The sequence below is a fragment of the Drosophila albomicans genome, chromosome 2R, assembly GCF_009650485.2.
Source record: "Drosophila albomicans strain 15112-1751.03 chromosome 2R, ASM965048v2, whole genome shotgun sequence".
Classification (NCBI taxonomy): domain Eukaryota; kingdom Metazoa; phylum Arthropoda; class Insecta; order Diptera; family Drosophilidae; genus Drosophila; species Drosophila albomicans.
This window is the reverse complement of record NC_047631.2, coordinates 30,148,627-30,174,138: the sequence shown is the minus strand read 5'-3', so window position 1 is coordinate 30,174,138 and position 25,512 is coordinate 30,148,627. Positions and strand designations below refer to the sequence as shown.

Genomic DNA, 25,512 nt, shown 5'->3' with positions numbered 1-25,512 from the left:
TAGAATCTCGTTTTTATAGAAGACGTATCACATCAAATTTTTTTGTTGCGGGGGAATTCTTCAGGGCACTAAATAAAATTGTGATATGACTAAAGGCCAAAGTGATTTCAGCATCATAAAGCAATCTAATAACTTAAAGCCAGAGAGAGAGAGAGAGAGCTGAAGAGAGAGAGGGACTGAAGTGAGGGAGATTGATGGAGTGTCAAGAGTACGAACAGAAAGGAGGCGGGAGAAGGCCAATTTTTTTGGGGGTGGCTTTGGCAATTTGCCATATTAAAATTGGGAATTTATTTTTCGGCATTTTTAATGCAATTTATTAGCGCCAGCAAATTGACTTTAAATTGATTTTCTTTTTTTGCTTGCATACATAAATTTACTGCTGACATTTTGCCCACATAGAGAAGAGTTTTGCTATAAATTTATAACAATTGCAACCTCATGACATTTTGCATATCGTAGAGAATTTTGTCATTGTCAATTGTCATGTGACAGTCGAATAAGTAAAAGAATAATACAGACGTCCAATTGCAAATGGCAGAACATTTATTAAATCGGTTTCGGTTTTCGATTGGACAGTTTTGTGTGTGCAAAGTGCATTGTTTATTTACGAAGCAAAGCATGTCAACTGTCTCGGCATGAAGGTTTAATTGAAAGTTCATAATGCTTAAAGTCGTCTCTCTATCTGCGTTGTCAGAGAGGGAGACTGAGTAGGGGAAGAACAGGGACTGCAGCAGGAAGCCACAGGAGTTGGCACTTGAGGGCAATGGAGTCAAGTATGCAAACAATGCAAAAGCGGCAAGCGTTGGAATTTTTGCACAAGGATATGACAAAAGAAAGTAGAAGCTGCTCAGCTCAGCTACGTGGCTGATGACACGGACTTCAATAATGAGGCGCCAGATTGGGGGGAAGCAAAAGCAAGCTGCTGTCTGACTTTACCACAACAACGAGAAGAACAAGAAGAGAAAAAAAAAGGTTGCGTCTCTATTTGCCACTCGAGTTGAGGCACGCATCTGTCTCACTCTCTTCTCTGACTGACTTCAAGGCAACAAACATGCTGCTCCTGTTGCAGCCTTGTTTTCTTGGGCTGCGCATAAATTAGATGCAGAGCGTCAGAGTCGACGTTTTTGCCACGCCTCCAACAATTGTTCAGTTTGCATTTGCTACCTTTTTGCGACTCAATTTGCTGGCTTTATTGTCTTCTCTGTGTGCGACTGCTGCTGCTGTTAAATTATTTATTTATGCAAATTGAAGCAGTTAAATCACTGCAGTTGCAACCAGCTGCAATTTGTTTGCCAGCCAATTTATCATTGCATACTTTTATGGGCTGCACTGCAAGTTTTGATGTCTCAATTGTCGCTGCAAATTTTACGGCCAATCTGCCAACTGATTTACATACCTGCAATGGAGAGAAGAGAACAAAAAAAAAGGGAGTGAGTAAAAGAGAGTATAAAGTGATTAATAAAGCTTATTGTTTACGCATTTGCTGTTGTTGATTGTTTGTGCCAAGTCATTAGTTGACATTAAGCTGGTACTCGAGAGCGCGTTAAAAAAACTCTAACAAAAATGAAATGTAAATCATGCCGACAACAAACAAAACGACACCACACAAAAAGTAGAAAACAAGAGTCAAGTCCACGAATTTGGGTCAGCAACCAAAACAAGCAGCGACCACCGACCACAACAACAAAAGCAGAAAACAACAACAACAACATTCAAGTTAAACGTGTGTCAGAACAACAAGCTGAACCGCAGCGACGAGTACGTCATGTAGTTTAATTGAAATGATTTATGTAAAATACTCGCATTTATTTCCTCTTATCAAACACACAAACTCACTGCTGACTAATCTCTCATCTCTCCCCAGCCGGGGGAAAACTACAGTGATCTGGAATTTTTGTATTCGCAATTCTGAATGAAAAATGAATGTGAAATGAATCGTATTTTAAATATCAAAACAACAGATAATGCCATTAAATTAATCACATATCGTTTATCTAGCGATATTTTTTTGGATATTGATTCATTAAGATAGCTGGCAATCAATCTCGATAGAGAAAGTATCTTTTGGTTGCATCTAAGATTGGTTCTTCATACTTGTATGCAGCTTCATTAGTTATGCCCTAGCCGAAGAGTGCTCAATAAGAAGAAGTTAACTGTGCTTTTTTTGCTTTTTATTGCTTACTTTGCTTACTTTTATTTACAATAGAAATTAATTTCATTCAAGCAAACGCTGAAAGAAACATCTTCGAAAACAACAGCAGCAGCAACAACTGGCAACTGGCAGCAAAGTATTGGCCAGAAGCTCTCCCTCGAGCTCTCCCCGTCGAACCCGTTCACAACTCGTTTAGACAATTTTCGTTTTGCTTCGAAACGCTTTGCTGATTTCTTTTGCCTATTCAGCTCATGGAAGCTCTTCTAACTTGGCCAACGGCGTGGCGATGGCGACTTTTCGCATATTTTCTCACAAAAGAATTTCTCGATTTATATATTTCGGTTATTTCTTTTTTTCTTACGCTTTATCGCCATCGATCGAAAATGGTCAAGAGAGAGAATTTGATTTTTGTGGCTGGCGGGCAATTGCAGCTGGCGATTGAATTAATTTATGGGCTTTTGGGATTTTCAGATATTCCATTTCTATTGCCAAGCTTCGGGTTTTTTTTTTGTTGTGTTTGTTTGTTGTTTTGAAGTCACAGCGCCGTTGGGTTAATTGTGGCCACGCATAACTGTTATTCGCTGCTTTTTGGCCCGATTCGAGCAACGCATTAGTTTGACAGCTAATAAGCAGCAAATAATTGGCCAAAAATGAAATCAAATTACACTAAACAAGCAAAGCAGCAGCAGTAGACAACAAATGCAGTCGATGGTTGACACCTTGACCGCGTTGGCGCATTGAATTTACAACCAATTGGCCTTATTGGCCATTATCTACGCGAACGCGCTCTCTTAAATCGAATTATATATTTTCTATCATTTTTAAGTGGCATGCCGAATGCCAAAAGGGTTTTTTACGACCAGCCATTAAAGCCAACTCCATTCGCATTCTCATTCGCATTCAACATCCTTGCGGCACATTAAATCGTTTTAGCCTAATGGCCAGGCATATAAATGTGCATGCAAATTTGCATTGGTTAAGTGCATTTGGAGTGCCTGATAACTGGCATTACGTATACGACAGATCAGCCCAATGGCAACTGCAACTGAATTTGATTCTGAATCGAAATCTGTGTCGACTCTGTGTGTCCAATGTGTTCAGAGCTTGCACACTTTTTCTTTCTATTGCCCAGACACTTTCTTTGGCTATTGAACTTAAAAGCATCTGCAGCAAACCAGATCGCTGCCCGCCCCGAAAGAAGCAAGAAGCCAACAACAACATCGGTGGCAGTGGCACCAAACAAAACAGCATAGAGTAGCCAACAATTTGGGTTAGAGAAATTTGCGCCCCGCGACACACTTTAAGCAGCGTTGTTTGCCAGTTGCCAGTTGCCAGTTGGAGTCGAGAGTCAAGTTCTTGTGGCAAGTAAATGTGGCATACCTCAAAGCGTGTTCTATGCCACGCTTTAACCTTGGCGTTTGGGCGTAATGCGGCATGGCAAGTGTCACTCGTAATGTGCTTAGTTGCGCTTACTTTCTTTGCAACAACAACAACAACAACAACAACAGCCACTTGGGGCAGCAACAACAATGCTAATGCTGCACATAAACCGATTTACTCAATTATATTTGAAAAATCACAATGTTTCTGTTACCTTTGTGCAAATCAATATCAAAAGCGGGAACAAAACAAAAGCCAAAATACGGGCAACAAATGACAACAAGCATTCAAGGTAAGCTTTATATATATACGATATTTTGCCAAATTCCGAACAAAAATGTATAATAATAAATAGCCGAGTATTGAATATTTTGAAAAGCCCGTTTGCGACCGTCATCGTTTAATTTGCGAGCTGTTATCGCAGCCAGCTATAGAGACAGAGACTGAGAATGAGAGACAATTGATTTGTTGGCCGAATAACACACAAAAACGAACCGCTTGAACATGCATTTGGTTCCACATCGTAGCTGATCAGATTAATAGCAGCAGCAACCACTTGAGAGATACATTTGAAGCTAGTCTAATGCAGCATCTTTTCACTCAATTAGCACAGCATATGATTTGCATAATGCGGGAGCCTAATTTAATTATGGCTCATCTAACGGCAAAAGCAAAAGGCCAGCCAGATATGTTAACTAAACAGGGCTAGAACAATGCGCCATTCGAGCAGCTCGTGACCCGGCCTATGATTATATAATTTGTCAGGTTTCTCAGACTCAGACTCCTTCAGGTGCTGATGTCAGCTCTGTAGCTGGTCTCATCATCAACTTAAAATAGTCACAGACCGCAAAAACTTTTCATGCCAGTCAATTAAGTATTTTAAGATCCTCCTCTTCGACTTCTTGTTCATGTTGATTATATATTTTTTTTTATTTAGTTTTTAGGTAAGTCACAAAAAGCGAGGAGGGGAAAGAGAATTCTTTCGCATTTGTCTTTTAATCTTTCTTTCTTTCTAACAGAAGCAGCAGCGCAAATTAAAATAAATTAACATAAAGTCAAAGAACCTCAAAACCAACATCATAATAATAATTGCTCAGCCTCAACCTCAGCCTCGGTTGCAATACAAATTTAATTGTTATGATAATTTGGCAAGAGCAAAACCGCGTTGAAAAGGAAGCCCAACAATGTCTCTCTGTGTGCATTTAATTAAAAAATTTAAGAAAAAAAAAACCTGGCGCACAAAAGAAAGGCAACAGGCCATAGAATCTGTAGATTTCAGACTCAGCCTTGATGGCTTGCAAAAAGCCATCAAAAATAATGTTGTTGATGATGATGAAAGCCGAGACGCTTAGAAAGTCCCATAAATGGTCATTGGCTTTGGCTTTGACTTTGGCGTTTTACTGGTTTACTGCTAGCATCCGATATCGATATCCGCACATGTCGCAGCGAATCAACATTAAGCATACGCACCGTGCGACTGCGACAAAAGTGATCTGCATCACAGTTGAACCGCAAAAACCACCAAACTGTCAAATTTGATTGCCTCGCAGAATTCTCCGTTCAGCACTTTTAATTAAAATGCTGCAGCTGTGCTCCAGAAACAAAAAACCGAACCACAAAACGGCAGAAGGAAAGTCAGTCTAGAAAAATGTTTGCTATTTGCCAAGCTCTTTTTTTTCTGTTTTTTGTTGGCTCATCAATAAATCTGTAAAGCAATGAATGTGTGTATTTTGCTGCCTCTGGCGTTGCAGACACAAAACTCCCAACTTCAGCCCGAATTTGTCTATAAATCAGACAGTTTCCGTGCAACATGGTCAAGGGACAAATTTTGGAATAGAGTGCAGCAACAGCAGCAGCAAAAACCACATCCCCAGACACCTGCTGCTGCTGCTTCGACTGTCCCTGGCAATGGCCATGGCCAGCTGCCAATGAAATCTCTGGCCAAAACCAAATAACACTCAAAGTCATTTCGATTTCGGACAGCATATTGAACGAAAAAGAAATAGATAGAATAGAGGAGAGGAGGGGAGGATAGGATGCGAGCGAGGGTCACATATTGCGGCATTTTATTTGCATTTTTTTATTGGCCCAACTCTCTGTGTGTGCTCTGTGCTTTTGGCCCAATGAAAGCACTATAAATATATCGTTTTGGCTCTTAGTTGCCACTTTTTTCCCATCTCTCTCTTCTTTTTTTTTCTTGCTTTCCTTTCGCTTGGTCTGCCATAGTTTGTATTATTTATGGCCAACTAAAAGCTTTTACATGCGAGCAATTTTAGTTTTTACGAGTATAACAAATGTCGCGGCATGGAGTCAGGATGCCGTGTTGCCGTGCCACGTTGCAACAGGAAAAAAAAAACAATGTTGGTGTGGGCATAAATTCTAATTAGAATTGCTCTTCAACTTTTCGCAGCCAGGACTCGAAGTCGACTCCACTTGCCTCGCAAGTGGCCGGTAAATGGCCTTTCATAAATTAAATAGCCAGGAAAAACTATTTTTATTTTTTTTTTGTTGTTGTTGTTGCACAAAGGGAGCTGGAAGCTGAGGCGCGTGGCTTGCTTGCTGCTACGTTGTTGTGCAACGGCCCGCGGCGCCTCGCCAATTGTGAATGAATGAATGAACGAGTAAATGAATGAATGCTTGCAATTTGCGCTAACAGCTGCAGCAGCCGTCGTCGTTGAGGTTTTTTTCTTTCTTTTTATGAATGAATAACTTTGAGCATTAACTGGCTGGCTTCACTACACGACTCTTTGGATCGTTGCTCGTTTTAACGCCTCGTTGGCTTTTAACTTTTTTTTTTACTTTTAAATGCAACAATACATAATTTTTATTAATTGTCGGCACACTAATTGAAATCCGCTCGAGGCTGACAAATAAAATTAAGCAAACAGATTTAGCTTAAATTATTTGCAATATTTCAATCAGCATTTAAAAAAATGCCCAAAAGGGTTGAGCAAACAGCTTTTATTAACTAATGGGGAGTCATCATCTAGGCAAACAAGTTAGGGTCGCTGATGCGAAACTAGTTTAATCCATTGCACAACATTTCTACAAGTGCATATCATTGATTTAAATTGCAAATTAATTGCAAAAAAATATTGTATTTAATTGGAATTGCAATTGACAAACGGCATTCAAATTGTAGAAATATATTTATTTAGTTATAAGCACAATTTGTATAAAATAGTATTTCATATTTGAAATGAAGCACAAATTTATAAAATAGTATTCAGAAAATATTTCTTGAAATTTTTCAAATTAATTTGCCCAAATTTTTCTTTTAAATTTGATTTCAAAAATCTATTTTGTATTTTCGGAATTTATTTTCGTTGTCACATTTCGTACACAATTGAGGCATTTTTTATTTTAAGACTAGGATCCCAGCAAGGACACTTGGAACTCACCTTTATCACTCAAGAAACAGCACAATTTGTTTTTTGAACAGAATAAATTCTTGTTCAACACTTTGCCACTTTTGTCTGCAGTTTTTTTTTTTTTGTTAATTTGTGTTTTAATATTTTTTAATATTGCTTTTTAGTTTCGTTTTGCACTTTGCACAGTTTTCTTATTTTTAATCCTTTTATTCCTTTTAAATGCTGTTAAACATTTCGCGCACTGATTTGATTAGTTTTTTCAACTTGATGTTGAATTTATTAATCACGTTTAGTATTTCAGAAAAAATTCTTTTTATATTTTTTATTATGTTTTTTTTAATAATCCACTGTGTCAATATAGTTCGTTAGCTTCGTGAATTCTGAAAACTGTCGTCGAATTTGACAATTTTGAGTTGAAGCTGTGCTGCAGACGATGACAACACGAGGGTTCTAATGTTGCTGGTTGCTGTTAGTAGCTGATGTTGCTGTTAGCTGGTTGCTGTTGGCTGTTGTCTGATGTTGCTGGTTGGCGGATGACTTGGCTGTGGAGGCACCACCAAGATACAACCGCTTCATAAAATTCAAAGAGACTCGGACCTAATAGCTTCTCGCGCTTATTTATATAGCCTATGCGGAGCGGCTTTTACTGAAAAACTCATCGACAGCGACAGCGACGCCAGCAGCAACAGCATCGAACAAGCAGCAACAGCAGAAGCAGCAGCTTCGAACGAGCATGCGAAGCCGGGCCGAGCCAAAGCAAACGGTGAGAGCGCCAAGCACACTGTGTGGAGAGCAAAAGAATTTTAACACATACACAGACACAGACACACAGCGGCAGAGGCAGAGACAGCGACACAGACACACTGCTAACGACAGCGACGACGACGACGCCAGCAGACAACGCTAACGTTGACGGCGGCAGCGACACGTGAACGCAAACAGACATACAAATACAGACGCACACACAATCACAGACACCGCAAACACACACAAAGTCAGGGCTACAAAGTTGTGGATCACGCCGACGACAACGACAACGTCGACGATGACGATGACGTCGACGCCGGCGCACAGTGTCCGTGAGCAAAACAATTGAACGATTGTGAATTAAAATTCAAATTCAAATTTATCTTTTGTTTAACGACAAATTAAACGATAAACAAATAAACAAATTAACTGCGTGCAAATTTAAATTATTTAAAACGATTTACTGATTCTTCTACCATAAATTATAAGATAGCTTTCAGCGAATATTAAGATACAAAGCCAGCAATTAAAATGAACGGAACGGAATGTATTGTCATTGCTAATATAATATATGCACTTTCTTTTCATAGATTTGTGCAGACATTAAGTGAAGTACATGATTTGGAAAGTAGCCAAACAAATAAATTAAAATTGCAGAGTTTAAGAAGAAATTATGCAATCAGCAATTGTATAGAATAATACTTTCTTAATCGATGCTGCTGATAATTTTAGATTATTTTTAGAAGGCCTTCGGCAGTTCTTAAAAGACATAGCAATTAAGAAGAAAGGAATATATTAACGTTTGAAAATGCGCACAATCTTATCGTAGATATCTATTAAAGTTAAGTGAACAACATTATTGGAAAGTACCATTAAAAATAAATTCAAATTATAACGGCACTGTTCAATAGTCTAAAACGTAATTGTTATGGCAAATACGTTTACTATGGACAAGGTCAACTTGGTAATTCAGGTCTTTAAAAAAACAGAAAAGAAAAGATAGATAAAAGATAAGCAACCAATTAGATATGTAGATATGCTTGAATTTCTAAAATTTCTTCATTATAGATGGACAATTCTATGCAATAATCAAACTAAAATTTAACATAGTCAAGAATGATGAAGTTACGCTAAAGAAAATTAAGTCAAGCTCATTACGTAAAGTTAATACGCAAGCCATGTAAAGAAAATTGAGTTATGTCAAAAACTTTGCTTTTAGAACTTTGTGCCCACTGTGCGTTGACGCTATTAACGTCATGCGTCGACTGCACTGTGGTCAATGAATAAGCGCTGGTATTTCCAATGGATTGCAAGAATGCATCACGCTTAAGCTTAAGAAATTTCGCAGCAGCAGCCGAAGCCGAAGCCAGCAGCAAGTTTGCATCCCCAGCGAAGAAGACGCCAACAGCGCTGTGGCAGCGACGCCTCGATGACATTGAGAGCGCAAGCCGGCTCAGCAGACAGAGGCTGCGACAGCGACCGAGGCCGAGGCAGCGACGCGAACAGCGACAGCGACAGCGACTGAGGCTGAGGCTGAGACTGAGCGTTGGAGACGCTGCCATGTAACTTTGGCCAACAACTTGCAGCTCTCGCTCCACGCTCTTTGGCCAATACGTTCGTGTTGGCGGCGACGGCGGCGGCGGTGGCAAGTTCTTGGCCATGGCCACGACGAAGAATTCGCGCTGCTTTGGCTTTGGCTGCTTTGGCTGTTGCCGAGGCTGCTGCTGGTGAGACTTCTGCTAGCTGCTTGCTACTCATGATGATGTTGATTGATATGGAGATGATGATGACGGTATGGTGATGTTGATGTTGAAGATGCTGCGTTCGCTCGCTTGCTCGCTGCTTGCAGATTCTTAAGCTACACAAGTCAGTCAGTCAGTTGGCCATTAAGCGGCGCTTTGCGGTTTCTGTTCCAAGCTAATGCTGCTGCTGCAGACTTAACAAATACATATACACACTTATAAGTGTGGAGTATGTTTTTTAGTATTTTTTTTTGTGTGCTGTGCTGTGTTGTGTTCTTTTACAGGTGTTGGCCAGCGCCGTTTCTAATTAAGCAGCACTCGTTGCTGGCTGATTTGGACACTCGCATGGCATCGCACGCACTCCAAAACGAAGACGACAAAAAAACAAAAAAAAACAAAAAGAACTAAGAAGAGAGACGAGCCAACCGGTTTAGCCCACGTCCCGCCCGAGAGCACTTTTGAGGGGTGTACTCTTTTAGTGGAGGGGGAGGGGGGCGTGTAACTATTGTTGTGTGTGGCGTTGTGCGAAGCTGATTATTGACCTTTCTTATAGCTAGTAAACAGCCTAAACTGGCCAGAAACACAGCAGAGCCAGACAGCAGTGGGATCCACGCGGAATTGTTTTGCAAAATTCTTTTAGCCGCCTTTTGTTTGATTTAATTAAATTATTTAATTACACTTGAAGTTGGCGAATTTTGCGGCTTTTCTTTTCTTTTTTCTTCGTTTTTTTTTTCTTTTCTTCGTCTTCTTCTTCTGCTCTTTTTTGCACTTGTGTCTGTCTATTTTGGCGACTTGGCGCTGACTTTGTTCGTTTCGTTCGCTTCGACGTCGCGCGCGCGCTCTCCACAACTCACACACCAAGTTGGCTCTGTTCTGTAGTTGTCAGGAACAAAGCAAAGAACTTGCGAGACGAAGACGACGACGACAACAAAGTACGCGACTTACAACTTCAAATTGAGGTACGGACAAAACCACGTCCGTTACACGACGCGCACGCTTCGCTAATGAACTGAACATTTCCGCTTTGCCGGCATCCTTTGGACCATTTTTGGTCTCAACTCAACTCGACTCGACTCGTCGCGACTCGTCTCGTCTCGTTTTTGTCCTTCGTTCATTTCGTTTACTTCGGTGGATGCTGCCAAACGCATTGCGCCGACGCGCGTCAAACATTTGAGCATACAATTTGTCGCAGTCTGCTAGAGAAAGAACAAAAAAAGAAAAGAAAAAAAAAAAATCTCGTCACCCGCCCCCCTCTGCAGCCCCCTTACTCTATAGCATGCCAATTCTAGTGATTGCCGGCTACGTGTTGCCGGCATTGTCGCTTGTCGTTCTTCTGCTCTATGTATGTCCTCACAGTATGTGTGTGTGTAAGTTTGTGCGGTTGTATGTAACTGCTGTGTGTAAGTGTGTAGCACTGTTTGTAAGTGTGTGTATTATGTTGTGTTCTTTCTGTTTCTGTTTCTGGTCCCGTTGTTGTCGTGCAATATTTTTTGGCATTTTCGCTTTATACGTGCAAATTTAATGGCAACAATTGGTGCGAAATGCCGGACATGCAAAAGAGAGCACTGAATGAACGACATCAACAGCAGCAACAGCAGTAAAGAGAAGAAGAAGAAGGAGCAGAAGAAGAAGTGGGAGAAGAGAGAATGACTGAGGGAAGCTGTGTGTTGGGTCAACCAGCCATCGATGGCTTGGTTGTTGGTTGGGTGGCTTTGGTTTATGTATTGTTTGGTTGTCCGCTTGGCTAGTGCATTTCTAGTGTTTTGTTATGTTTGCCAGTTGAATTGAGTTGCTGTGTTGCTGTGTTGCCCTCTGAAACAGGGTCCAATTGATGTTGCCACCAATTGCAAGGTGAGATCAAGCCCTTCAAATGCTTTGTGAAGTGGCCACTTCACAAACTTGGCTTATTGTTAAACTACTAGTTGGCTCTGGCAAATTGCTTTTGAGCTGCTCAATCGACTACAGAAGCACTTCAAAGCTGTGATTCATGCATTCATTATTCTTGAGAACTTTAAAGTTCTACAACTTTATTGTGTAATATTGAAATAAATCTATTTTCATGTTTGCATCTGTTTATTTACTTAAACAGAAATATGATGCTTGAAGAAGCTGTGTGTTGAAATAAATATTTATACAATTTGAAGTTTGCTCAAATTCGCAAATATTTAAAAATAATTATCTGAAAAAGTGCTAATAATATTTCCTAAAATTAAAAACTCAAACATTCATTCGTTATTTGAGTTTGAAATGTTAAAAAATATTTTTAAGCAGCTGTTCAGAGGTTTATTTTTAAAGATTGGAGTATTTAAGCAAACTTTTATGAGAAATATAAATACGTATGTTCATCAATATATTCATAGATTATAGTTAAATCATAAAAAGTAAATATCCGTTTATTATTATACGAATTAAAGTTTATTTTCTTTAAAGAAGTTTATTTTCTTTAGGAACTTAAACTAATCCATGATGCAAATTTTAAAGAAATATGTTAATTAGTATTTTCATTGATTATAGTTAATTATCTCAAGTAAATATCTTATTAAAATTATACAACATTTTGCATAATCTAAAATCTTAGCTAGATAGCTACAACTTTGTTATGATTATGATGTTAAGAGTAATGTTTTATTTGCAATATTCTTAAATTAGTAAATATTCATAAGAACTGTTATTATCCAAAGACTATTCACGCCTTCCAATTAAATCCTCTGCCTGACTTTTCTACTCCTTTCTATTCTTTTTCTCCTCTAAGAAATGCGTTAAGAACAGCTTTTCACGATGCTACTTTGCATTCTCTCTCTCTATCTCAATTTCGAATTACAATTAAAGAGCTGAGTTCTTTTTTTTTTACAGTACAGTAGCAGACACTTAAAGCTAATTTACAGCGACGATTCGCAAAGGATTTGCATTTCATTTTATGAACCATTAGAAGTTACATAGCATTGTATGAAGTATTATTGGGTATACAGTTATCCAGCTGATTGAATACTCAAATTTTCAGCAACAAAAATGCTGACTGCCCCTGTACATAGTGAACATCATCATCATCATGATCATTATTATCATGGTAGTAGTTGGCCAACTGAACGGACGATGGCCAGCAGCTAAATAAATAGCTGGCCAACTACCACGATGACGACAATGAGGAGGTTGGTTGTAAAGCGGCAATATTTTTGCAGGTAGTAGAATGTCAAGAGAGAGGGAGAGAGAGGAAGAGAGAGAGGGAAGAACGTCGAGTGATTTTCATTGTGTGATGTGACAGGTGTCACCGCGTGTCGTCGGTGGGTGGACGTGGACATGGACATGGAAGTGGACGTGAACTCTGAAGCAGCAGCAGCAGCAGTAGATAGCAACAGCAACAGCAACTGTTGTGGCAGTGGCAGTGTGGCGTGTGGCAATGTCAGCCAGGCTTCGGACGATTCGAGTCGAGTTGAGTCGAGTCGCATCGCGTCGAGTCAAGCATCATGACCAATTAGCCTTGTTAGTGAGATAAACTATGGGTACGGCAATGGGCCAAGCCAACACACAGTACTAACGGTATCTGACAGCCTGGCTAGCTGTCTCTCTCTCTCTTTCGCTCTCTCTCTCTCTCTCTCTCTCGGTAGTGCTGTCTCTATCCCATTGAGGTTGAGGCTTGGAAGCATGTCAATGACAGTCCTCGCACGCTTGAGTTCAATTGATTTAACATGAAAGTGTAGCTCGGTAAATTGATTTTTGTGAAAATTCTTAACTTTTCGGCCAGCAACAACAAAACAGGACAACAGCCATCAAAGTTTTATGCTGTTGCCAAGTGGCATGCAGCATGGGGGCAAGCAGGCAGGCAGCCAGGATGTGTCTATACGTAACTCTAAGCTTTCGGTTGTAGTTTTGTAGTTGTTTCTATATTTGTATCTTTTATTTGTATCTGTAGCTGACCGTAACGAATTGCTCTTGTATCTCGTTCATGTTGTTGTTGCTGTTTGCCAAAAGTATCTGTAGCTTGTGTATTTGCCCAAACAGAAAAACAGAAAAAACAAGTAAGAAGGCTACAGTCGAGTGAGCTCGACTGAGAGATACCCGCTACCCATTTGGAATGAAAGCAAAATATTGCGGTATCAAAATATACCAAAATACTACAAAAATACTATAAATATACTAAGTGTTATATTTAGTATATCGATATATATTCGATATATAGCATATTCGTATTTCTAGCTTTAAAATTACGCCTATTATTCGATTTTTTTGATTTGCGGGGGCGGAAGTGGGCGTGGCAAAAATTTGAAACAAACTTGATCTGCGTGCAAACATGAAAAATGCTGTCGATAAAAAATTATAGCTCTATCTCTTATAGTCTCTGAGATCTAGGTGTTCATACGGACAGACGGACAGACAGACGGAAATGGCTATATCGTGTCGGCTGTTGATGCTGATCAAGAATATATATGCTTTATAGGGTCGAAGATGCTTCCTTCTACCTGTTACATACATTTCCTGCCGGCACAAAGTTATAATACCTTCTACCCTATAAGTAGCGGGTATAAAAATAAAAGTTGTTCTTGTTTCTGGCTGTTTTTGTGCGTTTTGCAACCCTCTAGAAAAACAGCGAGGGTGATGACTGATGATGCTCCAGTCCTATGTCCATCCATCGCCACATCCGTCTACGTCTTCCTCTCTCTCTCTATCTTCGCTTCATCATCTCTCCGTATCTATGCCGATGTCGATGTCGATGTCTGTGTCTATTTTTGTCTCCTTGCAACTTTTCGCGAACTTGCTTGAAAACTTTTCTGTTGTCTACTTTACGGGCGCTTTAAAAGTTCATTTGCACAACCCTCCGTCCCCCTTTCCCCTCTCTCTACCCTTGACTGTAGCCGACGTCTGCTTTCTGCAAATTAAATAATAGGCTTATGGTGGCTTAGTGTCGCAATTGTTGTTGTTACAGCACGTTTAGCATGCCACAAAGGCGAATTTTTTCGTAATATTTATTGCCAGGCCATTCATGCGCCTTTAATGTGCCCCAGACAAGCGCCACAACCCGTGCATAACAAAAGCCTGCCACATCGTAGTCTCTCTAAAACCAACAACAACTAGCAACCAACAACAACAACCGACAACAACAACAACAACATCTAACTGGCCTACGCCGACTGCATTACTTATGAGCCGCGTTTCTAGCTCGTCTCATTGCCGAGGGAGACTGGGAAACATGGCTAAATGCAATTAGTTTTCAATGGCCAGCACTTAATCCCAATTGGCATCACAAACTATTAAAGCCAAGCTGATAACAATTTTAAAACAATTTATTTAACTAATCGGATTTCAACTAAGTAGCAAACGCCCCACAAAATAATTCAATTAAGTTACTTGTTTAATACTTTGACTTTTATAAACTTAAGCTAAATATGAGAAGAATAAGTCTTTCTCAACTTCTCTCCTCTACTTAGGTAATATGTATCTTATCGATTAATCGCTATAAAGAATTACTTGAATAATACTAAAACTTTTCTAAACCTAAAGAGAAGAAGAAGTCGTTCTCTACTTCTCTTCTCTATTTTGATAATACTTTGTCTTTTCTAATCCAATAATATGCATAAAATGTACTCGAAGAAGAAATAAATATCTTCTATATTAATCGCTATGAACACTTACATACTTGGATTAATAATTAATACTTAATCTTTTCCAAACCTTAACTAAATATGAAAAGAAGAAATCTTTCTCTACATCTCTCTTCTTCTTTATAATATAATATGAATTCGATAAAGAAATATCTGTTTTCTCTATTATTCGCTATCAACACTTACTTACCTAGATAATACTTAAACTTTTCTAAATCAAAAATAAACAAATGATGAACAAATCTGTCTGTTATTTTCTTCTATACTTGTATAATACTTTGAATTTTCTATACCATATACATATGTGAAGAGGAAATCTCTCTTTTTTATTAATATCTCTAAACAATTACTTGTATAATAAACCAAAAATAAATATACGAAGAAGAAATATATCTCTTTCTATAGATTAACTTAATACTTTGACTTTTCTAAACCAAAATCAAATTAATATTCAAAGAAGAATTCTCTTTTAATTCTATTAATCGCTCTAAACAACTCAACAAACAAATAACTCTATTACTGGGATAATACTTTGACTTCTTTGAAGTAACAATAAGTGTTTTAAAAAGAAATCGTTCTGTTCATTATTAATCACTCTTAACAATTACTTGGATAATACTTTGACTTTTCTAAGCCAGAAATAAAATAACGAACTAGAAATCTCGCTCTTCTCTATTAGGAAAACGTTAAACACTTTAATACCTCACAAAATAATTCAATTACTTAGGTAATACTTTGAGTTTTTGTAATCCAAAACTATATAAAGGAAAAAGAAATCTCTCTCTCTTCTCATAGACTAACAAACAATTCAATTACTTGGCTAATACTTTGGACTTTTCGAAACCAATAACTTTTAATAATAAATTCGAAGAAGAAATCTCTTTATACGTTTTTAATCTCTCTCCAAACAACTTTATAGTCGAAAGTTTTGAAACCCATTCTAAACTGCATTCTTGAAGCAACTTTATGCTGTTAGCTTAACTGTTAAATCGCAGCCATAATATGCGGCATTATCATTCATGATTCATTCTTGTTTTGATTTTCCACACACTTTTTCCCTAAGTTGTGATCGCCTCTAAAGTTATTTTGCAACTTTTGCCAAGTTCTCACACGTTTCGAGGGGGCAAAGGAAGGGGGAGAGGGGGGGGCAACTTTTTGGTTTGGCGCCTCGAATGTGCTACGAATTAGTAAAACAGATCGGATAAAGCAAAAAATAACAACAACAACAAGTAGTTGCATATGCAAAGTGCATATAAAATAGGCGCCCAGTCAGTTTTTTAATGAATGGTTGCCTCGAGTGCTGTTCGTTCTAGCTAAGGACTTAGTTGTGTGTGCTTTAGAAGGGCACAACACACACACTCAAATATATACATATGCACCCACACACTCATACTCTAATACATATGCATGTGAGGCCATATATAATTTTGGCTTAAACTATGCAAAACTGGCGCCTGCTTTGCATTTGTCAAAAACAAAAACAAAAACAATAACGAGAAACTTTGGCTGCCCATTGCAGTCGTTAAAATGGCACCACGCCTTGCAATAAATTAGTAAATCAGCAAATCAACATTTAAGTGCCCACATTTGAGTTGTTTTGTAGTTTAACCAAAATTAAATAGCCTTATTTATGGACATGGCTCGTGTTTATGGCCCGAAAAACAACAGCTAAGCCAGCAAACAGCAGCAACTAAAATTAGCATCTTTGATTTGAAAATATGTTGGACATCGTCTGTGTCTCTCTATCCGTCCCTCTCTCACTCGCTCTCTGTCTGACCCAATTAGTCGAAGTGAGTAACTCATAAAAGAGACAAGTTGCGATTGCCTGGGCGATAAGCGGGACCCTTTAGCTTTAACTTGCAGCTTTCTCCCTCTCAACAACTCAACTGCCCAAAAAGAACGCTTGGAATTGGAACACACACACACACACTTACACGCACACATCGAACATAATTGCAGAACATTCATTGAAGTTTGTTTAGTGTGTTATTGTTGTCTCTTCCTCCTCCTCCTGCTCTTCTTCTCCTTCTCTTGTAATAAGTTTTGCTTTATTTGCCAGCAAATTGTATGAGGGGGATGATGACAAGTAGAACAATCAGAGTTCAAACTGCGGAAATTGCTAGAAACAAAAACAAAAAAAAAAACAGGCAGGAAAAATAAAACAAAACTCTGAGGAATCAAATCAAGATACCTAGAAAAAGAAGAAACAACGATTTTGTTGTTTTTTTTGTTGATAAATCTGAGTAACAAAATTCTCACGCTGTTTACACGGCTCGTTGAGTCTTTTGGCCAAGATGCAAGCAGCCAGATAGCTGAGCAGCAAAAGCAGCAAACAAACCAGGTGCTAAGGCACCGAAAAGCTGCCAAATAATAATAATGGCAAAAAATTAATAACCCAAACGAACGAGCCCGAAAAAAAGCGTTAAGGCACGTACAAATGCGACAAACTGTGTAATGAAAGCAACCGACAAGAGTGAACAACAACAACAACAGTGAACAACAACAACAACAGCGAACAAGAGGCAACAATTACAGGTAGCAATGTGAGGGTCAAATGCAAATTGCAACATACTTCGATATATAATATTTATGTGACAGAGACACAATTGCAATTGTCCCGTTTTGTGGGTGGAGTCACATTTTATTGTCTGTTGTTGTTGTTGCTGTTTGTGATTGCATTTCAGGGTCAAGTTTGTGCGCCCCCCGAAAAAAAAAGCAAACTGTAAATTGCCATTGTTAAGTGTCTCCAATTGATGATGGATGATTGATGATTGTCGCGTGTAGAGATCGTTTCATAAACGTGTAAATTTCTGTGTTGGCCCCTTTCGTTTTCCAGCGATCAACCAAGCTGTAGTTTTTTTTTATGATCATACCGGGTAAAGTGGGGTTAAAGGGTATGACAACTTACTGACTGATCGAAAAGACAAAGTATGAGTGTATAAGCTTGCCGAGCAAATTAAATATTTTTTAGTAAATTATATAAAACAAGCAAGTCAACTTAGTAGTTATATATATTTATTACTGATTATTATCATTTCTCAAAAAAACATTTCTTTCAAAAATTTCTTCCGTTTAAAAAAATGTCACAAATATATAAAGACTCAATATTATTTAATTTGTAATTAACTTTTATTAAATTAAAGGATAACATAAAGAATTGTACAACAAATATAAGTTTAGAAATACGAAATTTGATTGCGAGCACATAAAAATTGTAGAAGTTGTTTAAGAAAATCTTTGTATGGGGAAAAAACGATTTCTTTCTAATTTGTTAATTTTTCAACTGCATATTATCTAATGTTGTTTATAAGTAAGGATGAGGTGTAGCAGATTGAATAGCAGCATTAATGATATCTTTAATCCAAGGCAGAAACCTTAGTCGCTTATCCCCATTCAGATTTTGCTTCTCAACAATTTTTGGCTTCTCGGGTTCCGGCATCGGACTCGTTTCCTCCGCGGAGTCTTCTTCGAACAAACACTGCATCAGCTGATAGCAACCTCCGTTATTTCGCATTATCATACTCGATTCATCGCATCCGCAGCCATTCTCGCAATGATAGAGACAACTTCTGCCACGCTCCTGGCAATTGTACTTGCAGTAAGCAAAGCAATCCGGATAAGCTGAATTGGTACACGGTGCAATCTTCAGTGCTGGCGTCCAGTCCACAGCGAAGGCGAGAAGCAGACAACTCAGAGTAAAGGGCATCCACATGGTAGCTGCGATAACTCAGAACTGACTAGATGAATGTTTATTATCATAACCATTACCAAACAAGTGAATGTAACCGGATTAGCTAGTGGAAACAATCGATTTAACGGGAATTTGCATCGGGTTCCCTTTTTGTTATTGCAAGTTATTTTTGCAAATTAAACAGTTCTTATTTTAAAGTGAGTAGATGAAGTTCTGTATTCGGATATAATTATTATTATTATTCGGATTATTTATTCCTTGTTGAATTTTGGTTTTAAGTGAAAACTAAATATGCTTAAAAATTTGACCTTACATATTAGAATTTATTTAAATATTGATTTTTTTATCAGTACGGCGAAACACTGCCTACATTATTAATCTTTTAACATTTATAATTTAAATTAAATTATTTTCTTGTATTTATTCTTCATTACTTATTGTTTTGATATTTCTTTATACTTTTTTAAATACAGCAGTGGATATTTCTAATTATACCCGCTACCCATAGGGTAGAAGGGTATTATAACTTTGTGTCGGCAGGAAATGTATGTAACAGGAGGAACGAGGCATCTCTGACCCTATAAAGTATATATATTTTTGATCAGCGTCAACAGCCGAGATGATCTAGCCATGTCTGTCTGTCCGTCTGTCCTTCTGTCCGTCCGTCCGTATGAAACACTGGATCTCAGAGACTATAAGAGATAGAGCTATAATATTTTTCGACAGCGTTTGTTATGTTTGCACGCAGATCAAGTTGTTTTGCCATGCCCACTTCCGCCCCCGCAAATAAAAAAATCGAATAACAAGCGTAATTTTAGAGCTAGAGCTGATAATTTTTATGTATACAATAATAACTATAGTATTTATGAGTCCTGAAAATTTAATTGCAATCAGATAAATATTGGGGAAGGTAGTAAAGAAATACATTTGTATGGGTAAAAACGCCTACTTAGTAGGGGTCTTAGTTGCTTTGGCCGACAATCTGGTACATTGTGCCGTCTATGGTATATTTTGAATGTTGTATTATATGGATACACCAAATATACAATTTGGTATATTTTTAGTATTTTTGTAGCATTTTGAAAAAAATACCGCAATATTTTGCTTTTATTCAAAATTGGTAGCGGGTATCTCACAGTCGAGTACACTCGACTGTAGCTTTCTAATTTGTTATTGATTATTATTGTTACTCAAAAAACATTTCTTTCAAAAATTTCTTCCGTTTAAAAATATGTCACAAAAATATAAAGGCTCAATATAATTTAATTTGTAATTAACTTTTATTAAATTAAGGGATAACATAAAGCAGTGTACAACAAATATTGTTTTTTTTTAGAATAAACATTAGAAATATAAAATTTGGTTGCGAGCACATAAAAATTCTAGAAGTTGTTTAAGAAAAACTTTTGTATGGGAAAAAAACGCTTTCTTTCTACGTAGTCGTTGTTGCTTTGGCTAATAAAGCCCTTGGTAAATTTTTTTATTTTTGCGGCATATGATTTTGGTATTTTTTTGGAAGAAAGAACAGACACATTCGGTTACAGCTTTCTAACTTGTTAATTTTTCAACTGCATATTAGCCAATTTCGTTTATAACTAATATACATTCATACTCGTATTATGTATTATTAAGTAATATAAATATAGTTTACCTTCTTTCTAAATGAAAGTAAAAATCGACAAACTATTATATTAACCCCTTCTACAAATTGTAACAAATAAAACTTTATAACAGGTCACCACCATAGATGGTGGTCCCATATATCGCATCTCCACAATTTTTGGCTTCTCGGGATCTGGCATCGGACTCGTTTCCTCCGCGGAGTCTTCTTCGAACAAACACTGCATCAGCTGATAGCAACCTCCGTTATTTCGCATTATCATACTCGATTCATCGCAGCCGCAGCCATTCTCACAATGATAGAGACAACTTCTGCCACGCTCCTGGCAATTGTACTTGCAGTAAGCAAAGCAATCCGGATAAGCTGAATTGGTACACGGTGCAATCTTCAGTGCTGGCGTCCAGTCCACAGCGAAGGCGAGAAGCAGACAACTCAGAGCAAAGGGCATCCACATGGTAGCTGCGATAACTCAGAACTGACTAGATGAATGTTCATTATCATAACCATTACCAAACTAGCGAATGTAAGCGGATAAGCTAGTGGAAACAATCGATTTAACGGGAATTTGCATCGGGTTCCCTTTTTGTTATTCCAAGTTATTTTTGCAAATTAAACAGTTTTGATTTTAAAGTGATTGAATGAAGTTCTATATTCGGATATAAGTTTTATTCCTTGTTGAGTTTCGATTTAAAGTGAATTCTAAATAGAGCTACAAACCGTTAAGATGTATTGCAATTTTTGTACCTTACAATTTTTTTAAATAATTATGTTTTTTCAATCATCGAAATTCTTTTTTATACATATCTTAGATTTCAGTTCTCTTTCAATGTATGATTTAAATAGAAGACTAAATAGTAGAATCTATATTGATACACCAAATATACCATTTGGTATATTTTTAGTATTTTTGTAGTATTTTCGGTATATTTTGAAAATAATACCGCAATATTTTGCCTTTTTTTTCAAAATGGGTAGCAGATATCTCACAGTCGAGCACACTCGACTGTAACTTTCTAACATGTTATTGACTATTATTATTACTCAAAAAAAAAAGTAAGAAAGTTACAGTCGAGTGTGCTCGACTGTGAGATACCCGCTACCCATTTTTAATAAGGGCAAAATATTGCGGTATTTTCTTAAAAATGCTACAAAAATACTAAAAATATATCAAATGGTATATTTGGTGTATCCATATAATACAACATTCAAAATATACCATAGACGGCACAATGTACCAGATTGTCGGCCAAAACAACTAAGACCCCTACTAAGTAGGTGTTTTTGTCTATACAAAAGTATTTCTTTAATACCTTCCACAATATTTATCTCATTGCAATTAAATTTTCAGGACTCATACTCAAAATCGCAGCTCTAGTTTAAATTTACGCTTGTTATTCGATTTTTTTGATTTGCGAGGGCGGAAGTGGGCGTGGCAAAAATTTGAAACAAACTTGATCTGCGTGCAAACATAAAAAATGCTGTCGAAAAAAATTATAGCTCTATCTCTTATAGTCTCTGAGATCTAGGTGTTCATACGGACAGACGGACAGACACACAGACGGACAGACAGACATGGCTAGATCATCTCGGCTGTTGACGCTGATCAAGAATATATATACTTTATAGGGTCGGAGATGCCTCGTTCTACCTGTTACATACATTTCCTGCCGGCACAAAGTTATAATACCCTTCTACCCTATGGGTAGCGGGTAAAAAAATTTATTTTTTAAAAATTTCTTCCGATTAAAAATATGTCACAAAAATATAAAGGCTCAATATAATTAAATTTGTAATTAACTTTTATTAAATTAAGGGATAACATAAAGCGGTGACAACAAAAATAAGTTTAGAAATAGAAAATTTGGTTGCGAGCACATAAGAAAAGTAGAAGTTGTTTAACAAAAACTTTTGAATGGGAAAAAACGATTTCTTACTACGGGTCGAAGTTGCTTTGGCTAATAAAGCCCTTGGTATATTTTTTTTATTTTTGCGGCATATTAATTTGGTATATTTTAGGAACAAAAAACAAACACATTCGACTACAGCTTGTTAATTTTTCAACTGTACATTAGCCAATCTTGTTTATAACTAATATACATTCATACTCGTATTATATATTATTAAGTAATATAAATATGGTACGTTCTTTCTTAATTAAATTAAAAATCGACAAACGATTCAATTATGTCGACAAAGAAAAATAAATTTTTTCACTAACGAGGTTGTAAATGAGGAGGAAACTTAGTTGGTAAAATAACAAATGGAGGAAGAATAACTGGAAAAAACCAAGACCTTAGTCGCTTATCCCCATTCGCATTTTGCTTCTCCACAATTTTTGGCTTCTCGGGTTCCGGCATCGGACTCGTTTCCTCCGCGGAGTCTTCTTCGAACAAACACTGCATCAGCTGATAGCAACCTCCGTTATTTCGCATTATCATACTCGATTCATCGCAGCCGCAGCCATTCTCGCAATGATAGAGACAACTTCTGCCACGCTCCTGGCAATTGTACTTGCAGTAAGCAAAGCAATCCGGATAAGCTGAATTGGTACACGGTGCAATCTTCAGTGCTGGCGTCCAGTCCGCAGCGAAGGCGAGAAGCAGACAACTCAGAGCAAAGGGCATCCACATGGTAGCTGCGATAACTCAAAACTGACTGAATGTTCATTATCATAACCATTACCAAACTAGCGAATGTAAGCGGATAAGCTAGTGGAAACAATCGATTTAACGGGAATTTGAATCGGGTTCCCTTTTTGATATTCCAAGTTATTTTTGCAAATTAAACAGTTCTTATTTTAAAGTGATTAGATGAAGTTCTATATTTGGATCTAAGTTTTATTCCTTGTTGAATTTTGGTTTTAAGTGAAAACTAAATATGGTTAAAAATTTGACCTTACGTATTAGATTTTATTTAAATATTGATTTGATTTGATATTTCGTTATACATTTTTTTAATACAGCAGCGGATATTTCTAATTTTTTTTCTTGTTGTGGTTTCTGATCTTAAGTGAAAACTAAGAAAAAAAATCTTTTCTTTGTTTCCTGAAATTTAAAAAAAATGGTAAATGGAAAAAAAAACAGTAATTTATATTATTCTGCTTTTGTCTCATGTTTTCTTATTGATTTTATAATTTTAAAATGTAGTAGCAGGTATTGCGAAGTCGAGCACACTCGACTGCAGCTCAGTTGTTTTGTTTAACAATTGATTGTTTGGCGATTTAACACATTTTAGTTTCGTTGTTTGTTGGCACCTGTTGGTTGATCAACTCCCTTTCCCCCTCGCCACACTTCTCATCCCCCCCGTGCATAAATATGCTAATTCAACTTGTCTATTTGCACAACAATTAGAAGTTATTTAGCCAGCTCATTGTATTATTTTGGCAACTTTCAAGCGGCTGCAGTCCGCATGAAATTTATATTTTATGCAAACATTTGTCAAATCACCAATATACAACTTCTATTTATACAAGTTTGGCAATTGGCGTGAAAACTTTTGCTGCAAATACCTTAATTTTTTCTTCCCCAAATTTGCATACCTGAAACGCTCAAGGCCACGAGCTCGTTTGCATTTCTGTGTGGAGAAGCAAGGGAGAAGCGACCAGAATGGTTCCATAATTAAATTTGCATTTAATTTTCAAAAACTCAAACTGCGAAACGCTATTGAAAATATCGTTTACAGTGAAGAGCAATTTTAATGTTTAAACTCAACACAAATAAGTGCATAAAATATGCAAAAAATATGCAGTAATTGCGATGAGTGTTTAAATAAGTTGCACATGGATTTAACAATTGGGTATAATGGACTAACGAATACACTAAAATATGGCATAAATGTAGAGTAATAAAAGACTAAAAAATTCACTTCTAATTATACTTGAAATGATAACAATTTGCTATAATTTGTTAAGCGTTAAATTGTAGAAAATTGCTTTAATATACAATTTGATTTTATCGGCTTTAAAGCAACTTTCGCGGAAAGTTCTAACAAATAAATAAAGAGGTCACTCTGAAGTTTGAATCTGTTGCAAATCGTTGGTCGAAGCCACAATGCTTCGTTCGTTTTTCGCGAATTTTTTTTCGGAGGCAAGCCATATGAGCACGTCTGGTAACAACAACAACAACAACAACAACGGTGAACAGCATCAGAAAGCAAACTCGAACTCAAACTCAAACAAGAGAACAACAGCAGCAGCGGCAATATGAACACGAACACCAGCAACAATAATCATCGCTCTGGCAAACAAAAATTGCAACAACAACGAGAACAACAGCAAACGGCAACAGCAACGGCAACAGCAACAGCAACGGCGACAATGCCAACAAATAAATTCAAACAATGTGCCGAACGAAATGTAAAGCATAAATATTTGCAAAAGGGACCAGAGCGAGAATGAAAGAGTGAAGAGTGGAGAAGTGCGGGGTGACAAGTGAGGAATGAGCAAAGAGGAGAATTGCAGCTGAGCTCCCGTCGCGACAGTCACGTTTCACATGCGAACGAAGCGAAGCGAACGAACGGACGCACACATCGCATAGATTGCGCATACGCCATGTTGCCATACATATTTACGCATGTAGCATAAAGCATATCGCAGATGACGTTGTCGCTAGCCAGCCCAAAAAATTGGTTTCGATAGCAACGCGCAGCAGCAACCAGCAACCAACAACATCATCATCAACAGCAACATCAACATCATCAACAACATCATTATCAAGGAAGCAAAGTTCTGACTCTGGTTTTTTTGGGGTAGAAAGATTTTGATGTCAGCGCAGGCGGGAATTGAATTTCGCGCCAAATGACTGGCGGCTATTTTTCAACTGCTTCATTTTGGGGCAAACACCAAACTCGGTATCTGCAGCAACGCAAAAGTCTCTATCCATCCACACACACACTCGTATCTCTCTCAGTAGTCTGTGGCTGTCTGCCATTCAGTCTGTCTGCCACACTGTCTGACTCTCTTTCTCTCGCTTTCTACGTGTGTGTGTGTGGGTGTGTGTGTGTGTGCTCTGTCCTTGCAACTTACATTTAATGCTTAAATTTTGGCTTTTTCACGTTCACAGTCTGACGCGCCTCAAAAAGCCAGGCGCACACTTCACTTCACTTTTCGGCAGGCAGCCCATTAACAATTTTCCTCCTCGTTCTTTTCATACCCGCTACTTAAAGGGTAGAAGGGTATCATAACTTTGTGCCGGCAGGAAGTGTATGTAACAG

General features: G+C 37.7%; 2 protein-coding genes across 2 annotated transcripts in view; both read right to left on the bottom strand.

Moving 5' to 3' along the window:
- Positions 1–7,503, bottom strand: part of LOC117574286 (mucin-17) — a 37,121-nt gene extending 29,618 nt beyond the window's left edge. The window contains exon 1 of the mRNA XM_034258037.2: positions 6,934–7,503. The gene's annotated coding sequence lies outside the window, so the exon portion shown is untranslated. The remainder of the gene's footprint in view (positions 1–6,933) is intronic.
- A 12,519-nt stretch (positions 7,504–20,022) lies between these two features.
- On the bottom strand, positions 20,023–22,940 carry LOC117574436 (uncharacterized). Its single transcript, XM_052006536.1, has 2 exons — positions 22,718–22,940; positions 20,023–20,541 (listed from the first exon to the last, which is right to left on the bottom strand). Exons 1-2 carry the CDS (start codon positions 22,929–22,931, stop codon positions 20,372–20,374), a joined length of 384 nt encoding a protein of 127 aa, XP_051862496.1. The 5' UTR covers positions 22,932–22,940; the 3' UTR covers positions 20,023–20,371.
- Between the last annotated feature and the right edge of the window lie 2,572 nt (positions 22,941–25,512).

What these genes read in the sequence shown, in the direction of transcription:
- LOC117574436 (XM_052006536.1), bottom strand. Translation starts at nt 22,931, where the DNA reads ATGTGGATGCCCTTTGCTCTGAGTTGTCTGCTTCTCGCCTTCGCTGCG. An exon ending in GATAATGCGAAATAACGGAG is followed by an intron (nt 20,542 to 22,717) that starts GTTGCTATCAGC and finishes GAAATAACGGAG; the next exon opens with GTTGCTATCAGCTGATGCAG.